At 35.7% G+C, this 11,518-nt stretch overlaps 1 protein-coding gene across 1 annotated transcript in view; it reads right to left on the reverse strand.

The window, feature by feature from the left end:
• LOC124631263 overlaps positions 1 to 6,610 on the reverse strand; it is an 80,453-nt gene extending 73,843 nt beyond the window's left edge. Inside the window, exon 1 of the mRNA XM_047165568.1 lies at positions 6,214 to 6,610. Coding sequence (XP_047021524.1) covers positions 6,214 to 6,333 — 120 coding nt within the window. The 5' untranslated portion in view covers positions 6,334 to 6,610. The remainder of the gene's footprint in view (positions 1 to 6,213) is intronic.
• Positions 6,611 to 11,518: the final 4,908 nt, after the last annotated feature.

Here is an 11,518-nt window from a genome sequence, read left to right on the forward strand (position 1 = left end):
TGTTTTCCATACAAACGGAGATATTTCCATACAACGGAAAAAAACGCATCCACGCACTACGCTGCATCATGCGGGGCAGTGTGATAATCGCCATAATCATTTTCATCAGGCTATTGTGGCATTTATCAACTCAAAGTACTACATAAACGACCATACTATTCTTCTGGTTGTCCAAACTCGATAAATTCGCGGACCGAGTTAATTCATGTTCAGACCAAGGTTTTGACATCTAGAACGCTTAAAAGACAATGTAGTTTATGTAACATCACTAAATAACAAATCGGGCTTAACCTGTCGCAAAAAGTATTACAAATAAGTTCATACATAATCGTAAGTTAAGTTCGGAAATTGCCATATCATGTAAATTGTAAGGTTCCTATACTCATGAATTATTTACCGTGTAAGGCAATTCTAGGTGTTTAACAATGTACGTAACGGTGTCAAGTGGCTGGGGACGCTCTGAATTATGTAATAAACTAATTCCGCTAGTTTCATTCATGTCTCTAATGTAATGTATGGGATAGTAGAGTTGTTAGTTGGCCTGTTATATTGCTTTTGGATAGTTTCGTAACAGTGCAGCCCCAGGTTTCTACAGGGGGCATCTGGATCACCATATGTTATTTGAATTACCAATTACCATACTATATAAAATATTTTTTGTGACAGTCATATGAAAGCGTCAAAATTGTAGTTCAATAAGAATTTAAATCTCAAAGCATACGAAAACGGGCTTGTATTAAATAACTTGTAAGTATGTATTTTTCATTTGAATTCATTTATTTACAAAACGTTCCAATTATTTATATTCTTCGTATCCCTTGAATGTTTATCAATTACTAACATATATGTCGGAGACTGTCATTAGTACGGACACAAAACGTCACGCAAGCGCGCCCTCTGGTGGCGTTTCCGGTGAAACAACATTTTGGCGCGCTTGGCAGAGTCGTGGTGGTCGGCGTGGCGTCCGTGGAGCTCAGTCTTCGTTGAGTCGTCGTGCGGCACACATCTCGAAACTGCCTTACGTCACGTCTAGTGTACCTAGTGTTATTACGTAGTGTTGTAGTACCGTTGTAGATATTGTAAAGTGCAGAGATTATTGTAACGTCTATCGTATGGTAAGGTTCTTCTAACCTAACAGACAGACATGTGTTGCTGGGGAGTTTGTTCCGCCACTTCTTCTCCCCAAGCCAAAACACATAGGAAGTGGCGAAGGGCGGGCGTTTTGGGGGCTGTCTTTTGTTCCGACTAATTTGAATAAACGTTTGAGTTTTTAGTTTGTTTGAGTTTTGAGTTTCTTTGAGTTATCTCTTTGCTTGATTACCCTAACTGATGTCGGACGATAGTGCCATTCTGATGTGTTTCGCCGCCTATCCGACATATATGAATCAAATTATTTAGCTAGAAGACCTTCATAAATACAAGGTGTTGATTTGCATTTGTGCCATAGTTCAGGGGGAGGACATACAATACGTAAATAATCGATTGGAATTACAGTAGATGGTAAATAACTAATATGCACTGCTTTTTTTGTCATTGTAATGTCGTGGTATTTCCGAAGTAATCCAATTTTATGAATGAAATTTATGAGTGATCTTTGCGTATGCTTTGTGTTTGCGTTTGTGTGAGGTTGCAGCACGATTTTAACGCCAGTAACATACGCGCTAAGTTTAAATAAGGCTAGATGACATTTATGGAATTCCGAAAAAAAAATTAAAGAAAAAAAAAATCGTACCAATTTTTTTATTGAGTTGGGTCGAGAATCATTAGCATAATTACCTCCTTGAATATGGCACGGATGCAAATCAACAGCTTGTATTACGATGAATCAACGTTTACATTTGAGTACTTATATATATATAGAATACAGGGCGCATTATTTAACCAGGGTCATATACTAGCAGACTGTAGGAGCGATAGCGACATTTTGAGATAAAAAACACAAAATTGTAACATGTAAGAAAGTACATATGCTATAGGATATCAGATGAAAGTCAAATTAAAACACAGCGTGGTTCTCGCGGAAAATGTTTTTTTTCACAGACGTAGGAATGATCACTTAATTTTCTTTGCCAACATTTCAAGTTGAAAGTAATTTATCAAATTGTTTCTGTTTAAAAAACACATCCTGTTTATCCTAAGATTACGGTTATCGTTGGTCCTTTAACGAGATTACTTCTTCAAGATCGTGTTATGAACTCAATGTTATCGCAGCTAAATAAAGAAGATTATTTGTTTTCAAGCATTCTTTTTTCCTGTTTCCTCGTGTCTCTGATGAAATGAAAAAATATCTTGATGTATGGGAAATATGATGATAATAATTGTTATTGTTTGATACGTCTTGTTTCGTTGTTTTTATATTTGAGTCAAGTGATTTTCTATTACTTCTTATGAGGAAGAATAAATAAATCGTGCTCGCTGATGTAAACTAACAACCAGAGAGATCTACACAGAACCCGTCTTTTTCATATCTCAGTTGCTGAAAAAAGATGGCAATTAACAAGATTCAGTCCCGCTATTCAGCAAAGTCTAAACAGATTCAGTTTCATTAAACAACAGACTAAAATGTTTTCCATCGTCTAAAAACCATTAAAGGATATCTAAAACCCAATAAAAGTCTTTTATTCCAGCCACTGAACAGAAAATATCGGACAAGTAGGTAATGTAGCCTTAAGAGAAACACGCCCTAGCCACTTGTTCGCACATTGAACTAACTTTATGGGAAAGCAGACGGTTTCAACGAGGCTAAACTTTCTTTAGGCTACATCTTTCAGATGCAGCATTTATCACTTTTACTTATCGAAGTTTTTACATAATTAGGTGAGTGTTATATGCCCCAAGTGATGATGACAAATGGCAATACGATTAAACGACACATGCCTAGATCCTATTCTAAAAATATCACGAACTATTTTCAGTTAGAGTAACCTAAACTCTGTAGACTCGGTCACAAACTTAGTGTGTGTATTGTTTGGGGATTATCGGTTGAGACAAGGCACAATAACTTCACTATCATTCACACAGTTTAAAAGAAAGAATATAATTTGTAATTTCATACTACATAACGCTCTGTCCTTGTTTTAGTTGCACAAAATAAAAATAAACAAAACCTGATAATTATCGGAAAAGCCGCATTGTTTGAACTTTTGGCTTCTCTGGATTTCAGCACGAATTTCGTTGTTTACGTAAACCACTGGCGGAATAAAAACCACATCATCCATAACAATTAACAATAAATTAAATACCAAAATCACAGGAACATGTTGCGAAACATTTCATTGTTTTAATTCACATGTGAATAAAACTTTGTTTCGGTATTTGTTGAAAGTTCGCTGTAATGTCGATCAATTAGCGGAGGTCGGCGGGCCACCGCACGCTTTGCTGTTTTTAACAACGCAATACAACTTGCTATTTGGATATATTGCTTAATTTCATTACTTCTATGAATTTAACATGAAGCGGTTTGGGTGCGAGACGTGAATTTATGATTCGTATCTGAATCAATTTGCCATTCAAACCGATATATTGAATGATAAGCTTCTGGTGAATTTAATTGCTATTGCCAGAATTATTAAATTACATGATGTATTGTTGAAACGCATGAAATCGGAAATACCGATCGAGAATTATGAAAATTACTTTCATTTCCTGAAATACACGTTTCCTATTTTTAAAGGTGAACTTTATGGGCAAAAAATTTAAATCTGCAGGTTATTTTTCACGTTTGAAATCTCAACTTGTTTGCTTTGAAAACATTCAGCGATACATATGACTTGCAAATGAGTTGCTTGCTGCATTTTTTGGTCCCGTGCATTTTATACGTTGTATACAAACATTTTGAAAATGCTTTCAGGTCAACCCTTTAATGTTGCTGAAAATTCAAACTGGATAATTATGGGCTTCTAGGAATTCATTAACTTATATTGTAATTAATAATCTGATTGGAAATAAGTGCACTTTGGAAAAAGCTTAGGTGAAATGGATAATCCCATTTCTGATCAGGATCTGGATTTTTTCAATTTCAATGTTCGTCTCACCCTTATCCCCATAATTTCCCATAAGAGAGTACATCGTTTATATTCAAAGTAAGCAAGTATTTTAATTCTACGCCATTCGTACCCTTTTCAAAATGGCAGCGAGCTCAGTGTCACTTCTGCGTGATTTCGCTAAAGGTATTATCGAAAAAATTGGAATGCTAAAAACTCTATTTTGGAACCATTTAATTTTATATAAACGGAGTGAAATTGTTACGTGCACCGAATCACAGATATGATATTTAATATAATTTTTGGCATCGGGAATACCTGCGCAGCGAAATATTTATTTAAATAAGACCGCATTTCGGAAATTCGCAACTCCGCTAGTTTTAGCTGACCATTGCGGTATATTAAATTATTTGCAGTGGAAGTATTAACTGCATATTCAATGTTATTTGAAACAGCTGAATCATATTTAGAGTTAATATGAAGGGCTAGTTTATCACGCGTGAATCCTGCAATAATAAAACGTTGCATGATTGCACATTATAACAATTCGACGAACAATAAAACGCGAACATGAATAATAAAAAATACTGTTGCAATTCACGAAAATATCCAACCGCGGCATGTAGGTATTGCGCATTTTGATTTAGCATATTCGCGAAATAAGACATTGTTCGTCGGATGAATGGAAGAATAGAGGCAAGCGTTGAGCGGTGGTACACGCTGAACAAATGTACGCAACCCAGTAATAATACACAGTTCATGGTTATGTGTGCCCCCTGGTTGTTTGTGTACAGTCGAGCGAGTTACGCTCATAACATCGCCATTCGCCATAACTTCACGCAAATTGTTATATGGAATTTGTGACGCGAAAATTGTAATGCAAACATGGTGTGCTAACTTCTATGGAAAGTTAAACAAGGACGTATAATAGAGTAATAGCGCTAATAAAACATTATACTGCTTGCATTATGTTATGTGTACTTATTTCAGTAGGTATTATAAAAAGCTCCAAAAGTGCTAATATACGCAGCTATTTCCATCTATTCCATCAATCATTTTGCCTTAAAATCGTTCAGTAAGATCACGCACGGTAACTATGTGCTAACGCTACCGAGAAATATATTTTACACTCGTAAATCTGACAAGTAGTAGCGCTTTTCGTAAACATTTATATTACGCGAGCACTATCATTCATACTTCTTTCATGAATCGGTATAGTACACTCCTTTGATACGCCTATAAAAAGTTGTATACAAAAAAGTTTCGAAGAAAATTTATGGTGGATACGCTCATATTTATAATACTATCAGCCTATTCTTATCTGGGAACTTGTTTGAGTTATTATTCTTTAGATGTTTCAACCCTATTCATTGTCGAGTTCACGATAAAAAGAACCTGACGCTTGAACGACAACATAATTTTCTACTTACACATACTTGATGACTGGTTTCGTTCGACGAATATTGGCAAGTATAAAAGTGACGTATATGAATGTTTAGAGGGAGATACCAAATGCTGATACCTGTCGCAATTACGTCGCATCTGTAATTCAGATTGATACGCGTTGAGCTAATTGAGTCATGTAGTTAAGCACTAGTATATAAAGGCGTGGGTAGACAGCTAACGCCGGTAATACGGTGTACGTGCGAGGGACATTACCGTTGTTACGGCCGATTTATTATGCAAATTCCGCTCAGCTGTTACCGAAACCGTCGCAGCCTGATCGGAGGGAAAACTGAAGCCAATGATCAAATAAATACCCTTAGGAGGTACCTATAGCATGCCGCGTTTCTCAAAGTACCCTCCCGATCCTGAATTATGCGGGCGCCAGCTATTGTTCACACAAACGGCGGTATTGTGTCGATAACAAAACTACGCTCATATACTTGTTAGTGTTAGTTAATAAGGAATGCTGCGAATACCAGATTAGAGCAAGTCTTGATAAGGTTAATTTAAATGGGTATTCTTGTTTTGATGCCTTTTGTTTTAGTTTGATAATGTTAAATGTAAATGTGGTACTTACTGTTAACAAACTGAAGTTTCTTCATTGAATAAATGAAGCTTCGTGGGATTGGGCAATCTTATACTTTGGGACTCACTGTAACATCATAAGTAAGCGGTACTCGAAGACTTATGATATGCTATTCACAAAACATACGAGTGTTGATTTATGTACCCATACTTATAATACAGATTAAAAATATGTGAATATTATAAATGTGTGAATTACCTTCGCAGGATCCTGATGGTTCCCGGTGACGTAGACGGAGGCCCGGCGCCCGAGCAGCGTTCTACTGACGATGGAACTGCTGCGCCGACCAGACATACGATCCTGGGGCACCGGCAACATCTTCACTCTGTATTACTCACTCACACACACAAACTATACCGTATATACCATCATATACTCCAATTAGCTCTCGGTAACACTCTTGATTAAATACACACTCATTTCTACACTCGCTTAATAAATTTTGCTTCCGTAATTACACAGCTTTCATTTTATCATCAATTTTACTCTAATATTACACTTTAGCACTTAATTAAATGACGTTATATTATTTTTTATATAGGCACTATCATTTTTCACATCTGCTACTTTTTAATAATAATTTTAATTTAAAATGTTATGACAATATCTCGTTCATCTGAAACAAAATACAAATATATTTATTTAACCATTTAGTGTCGAGACAGAAAAAATGTGTGACAAGGGTCATCATAAGCGAACGCCTTTCTCGCGTCCGCCAGTCAGAGGCAATATGATATGGGTTCTTTTTCAAAATGGCAACATTGAATGACCGTCAGATATCTGGGCAAAACATTGTCCGTTTCACCACCATACATTTACACAAAACAACATGAAGTTACGGAAACGTGTGCACATTGTCTAATTTGTGTGGTCGAATTGAACGTGGATAGAAACATGTGGAGAGATTTATATATTAATAATAATAAAGGGTAATTATTTTGCAATCACGTGTACCTTAAATAAAAAGTCTGAAGAAAAACATAAACCTTAAAAAATATATTTTTAGGGTTTATGTTTTTCTTCAGACTTTTTATTTGCACAGAACCCAGCAAAAAACATTTCATTAGCATTTATAACTAAAAATATCAGTGATATAATCACGCAACACCTTCAGAGTATTTTTAGAAACGGAATATAAGAAATAGACTTTATTCTTAGAAAGATCGATAAGTATCTCTTCGAAAAAGGAAAAAAACTTGCAGACTTAGCCACGGTTCAGAAACTATTTATTGGCTACATTTTGTTGGCGATTCTAAGTCGTACAATACGTTGATAGTGTCGCTTTAATAATAAAATACGCTATATTTCATCACGTTAAGCTTAGGGATCAGCTCGTGTGCACTGAGCAGTAAACATTTTTACTCAATCTTTTTAAATCCCAAACGAAAGGAAAACGGTACACATAAAATCGAGCGGTAGAAATTGAATCACACTCAAGAGATTCATTTAAAGAAGTTGTGGGGAACTTCATTATTTTTGCGTTTGAAACTTAGATGCAATACGATTTGTTTATTAGAATCCTCGAATATCGATTTCTATCAAAAATCTTTGCCGATGTCCTTCACAATTTTTTTTTCTTTAGAATAAAATAGATGTGTACAGAGGGTAAATATGGCAGAATACCCATAATCTAGGAAAAGAATTAATTTTAATTTTCAAAATCCGAGCGAACATAAATAGCTAAGAAATCCCTTCACGCATCATAAGGCGCACGTTAAGTGCAGATCAGATATAAATAAACGGGCACTTAGCGAGCGAAATATTTTCCCTTTACGTAAAAGAGGCGAAGTTTTTCTTTGGTTTTTCTAGGATTTGTGAGGCCGTAAATGGGCTTGGAAGTTTCCGTGCATGTGCTCATTTGGTGTGGTTTTCGGGGCCTCCTACCGCAACGTAATGCAAAACTGCCCACGCAACGGATCAAGCGAAATTGGACGATCGCGCTGTTTTCTGGCTCTTTAGGAGATACGGGGCTTTGCGGAAGGGTATTCGTAAGTACAGTCAGCACCAAAAGTCGATGAACAGAATCAACATGACAATACACCTGTTCACAATAAAATGCCATAAGTTATAGTCGCAACTAGGAAACAAAATAGACTGTACACCAGAAACTTAAAGTCGTTAAACACGAGTATTTCAAAAGTATCTGTGCACTAGTATTCCTAAAGTCGCTGTACACCATCAATCCAAATGTCGCTGAACATCATTGTATCAAAAGTCACTAAACAGCAGTAAATACAAAATTAGGTTAACAAAGTATATTTTTAATGTTGCCGTGTGTTAATGTACTTTTGACGCTTATGTTGTTCAGCTACTTTTGGGACAGTACTTGCTTGACCTTAATAATGTATGTTAACACGTTAGTATCTATTTCAATAATTTTAATAATTATTTTGGAAATACACTCTTTTGCAAAAAAAAGCGGGCACCTATGCGAAATCTTAGTTTTAAGGACTTTACGTGTATTTCAAAGGGTTTTAATGATTGTAGTATGTTTCTAGCATCAAAAGGGTTAGCCAAGCATGCGTGAGAGTGTATTCTAAATTTGAATTTTGTACAATTGCTAAGAAATTGGTTAAACCTTGTTTTGGACTAATTGCTGGCAGAAAGTTCGTCGGTGTTTTGAAAAGTTTTTGAAGTGATTTTCAGAAAACTGATAATGCAGTCTTAATTAATGTACCTTTATATCAAAACATTTTTGAAAAACTATGCGTATTGGATAAAATTTTCACCTGCTCTAAATGGGCTATACTGATGATTGATGGCAATGTTAAGAGTTTCGGTATTTTAGTGTAAAGCGTTCTTCTGTTTAGATATTATACCCACGTGTTTTAAAATATCGCTTTTTCATAATTAAACACTATTTAGAGGAGTATCAGTACATTGGGCTGCGACAAAACCAATTTAAAGTAAGCAGTGCCGATCGCAACTCGTCTCCTATCGTACTTTGACATTAAAAAATACCAAATTTTGTGCTAAATGTTAAAATTAACCACGTGAAAAATGATGAGGAGAGTTTAAGCTATCTAAAAAGTCTAATTATTGCCGCGTTGAAGCTCTCTATAACTCCATAGGTATCGGGTTACTAAACGATGATTTCGCTGAAAGGGAGTCAAGAATTCAAAGGTATTGACCAAACGTATGTTTCTTAAGAAATGAGCAGATAGCCAATTATTGTTATGATTTAAGCAGGAAAGTGCTGTAGATGCTAGGAAATCTCGGTGCAGGCAAGTTTATTTAATAAAATGTCAGTGGGATGAAAACACGCTATTTGAACGCTCAGACTGATAGATCTTCGGAGGTCTACGGAGTTTCCCAAGAGACGAGGTTGTTTGAAAATCAGTGATTACGAGACCTTAAGACCTCGTGCTCACAGTCTATGCGCTATTTTCTGTATTTTGTAGAATTTCAAGATTTTAAAAAATGTTAAAGTCCGAAAGGAGACGAGTTGTGATCGGCACTGCTTACTTTAAATTGGTTTTGTCGCAGCCCAATGTACTGATACTCCTCTAAATAGTGTTTAATTATGAAAAAGCGATATTTTAAAACACGTGGGTATAATATCTAAACAGAAGAACGCTTTACACTAAAATACCGAAACTCTTAACATTGCCATCGATCATCAGTATAGCCCATTTAGAGCAGGTGAAAATTTTATCAAATACGCATAGTTTTTCAAAAATGTTTTGATCTAACAAAAAGGTACATTAATTAAGACTGCATTATCAGTTTTCTGAAAATCACTTCAAAAACTTTTCAAAACACCGACGAACTTTCTGCCAGCAATTAGTCCAAAACAAGGTTTAACCAATTTCTTAGCAATTGTACAAAATTCAAATTTAGAATACACTCTCACGCATGCTTGGCTAACCCTTTTGATGCTAGAAACATACTACAATCATTAAAACCCTTTGAAATACACGTAAAGTTCTTAAAACTAAGATTTCGCATAGGTGCCCGCTTTTTTTGCAAAAGAGTGTATTTCCAAAATAATTATTAAAATTATTGAAATAGATACTAACGTGTTAACATACATTATTAAGGTCAAGCAAGTACTGTCCCAAAAGTAGCTGAACAACATAAGAGTCAAAAGTACATTATATACTTTGTTGACCTAATTTTGTATTTACTGCTGTTTAGTGACTTTTGATACAATGATGTTCAGCGACATTTGGATTGATGGTGTACAGCGACTTTAGGAATACTAGTGCACAGATACTTTTGAAATACTCGTGTTTAACGACTTTTGTAAGTTTCTGGTGTACAGTCTATTTTGTTTCCTAGTTGCGACTATAACTTATGGCATTTTATTGTGAACAGGTGTTTTGTCATGTTGATTCTGTTCATCGACTTTTGGTGCTGACTGTACATATCTTAAAATGAATATGTTTTGTTTCCTGTTTACATATAACTATGTATATGTATAAAGCTCTGAAGCGGTAAGAAACTACGCATTTCAATAACAGAGAACGGGGAGTTTTATTATTAAAATATTTCCTCATTTAATTACGCTAATAAAACAAGCTCAAAACATTTATTTAAATCAACAAGTTCTCCCACTGATTACACCCGCAATCCATAAACAAAGCTAGAATCACACGGTTCATTAGCACTTAAACTGGCCCAGCTTTGCATATTTAATCATTCAACTGGCTCGCCTATTCAGAAAATAATATAAAAGAAAGAGAATACCGACCGCCAGAAGCAGGTACACTCGTTAACCCCGCCGTGGCGGGCACGGACAGTCGTGAATTAAACACGCGCAAATACGTGACGACAGCCTCTCAGCGCAGAAAAGATGAAGCGTCGGGTTAAATTGGTGCCTTGCAGCTTTGTACTAGAAACTAGAGACCCTTTTGTCTGTGAATTTATTATTAGTTGTTTCTTTGAAGCAGTCTTTAGAACGAACTTTCGGAGCTATGTCCTCTGAAACTCTGCATAGTGTTCAAATAGGTAGCTAACTATATTCACACAAAGGTACAAACTTTTTCAGCGAGAATAAGTTTTGGTATTCGTATATACCTACCGCTTTTATACGATTTTGTTTTATTTTGTTTTCCAACTTTGATTATTGAAGCAGACATTAGAGTTGTTCGAAGTCTTCAGCGCGGAATTGATTGTCAACCGGAGACCGATGCAATTAATGAACGGCGAGTGATTATGCTGTAATCAACGCTACGGCTATTGGAACAGTTCCGAACCACAATGTGATTTCGCACTGTGTCTGGTCTACAACAAACGTACTAGAACCGATAAAATAAGAAGTTGAAAACGGAAACTGATATTGTCTGGTTTAATTAAAAGAGACACTCCACAGCTGCCCCGTGAAAGATTTAGAGATAATTGTAAATGCAAATGTCGCGGATCCACGACTATCCTGGTGACCTAATTCGTTGAGGTAACTTTTTTTAGTCACGGAGATTGTGAACAGATAAAAATTATCACTAAGTCCTTTCATCACTAGATTGGTCTCTTTGTAATAACCTTCTTAGAATATTGTGGAGGG

Source organism: Helicoverpa zea, chromosome 1 (assembly GCF_022581195.2).
Source record: "Helicoverpa zea isolate HzStark_Cry1AcR chromosome 1, ilHelZeax1.1, whole genome shotgun sequence".
Lineage (NCBI taxonomy): Eukaryota > Metazoa > Arthropoda > Insecta > Lepidoptera > Noctuidae > Helicoverpa > Helicoverpa zea.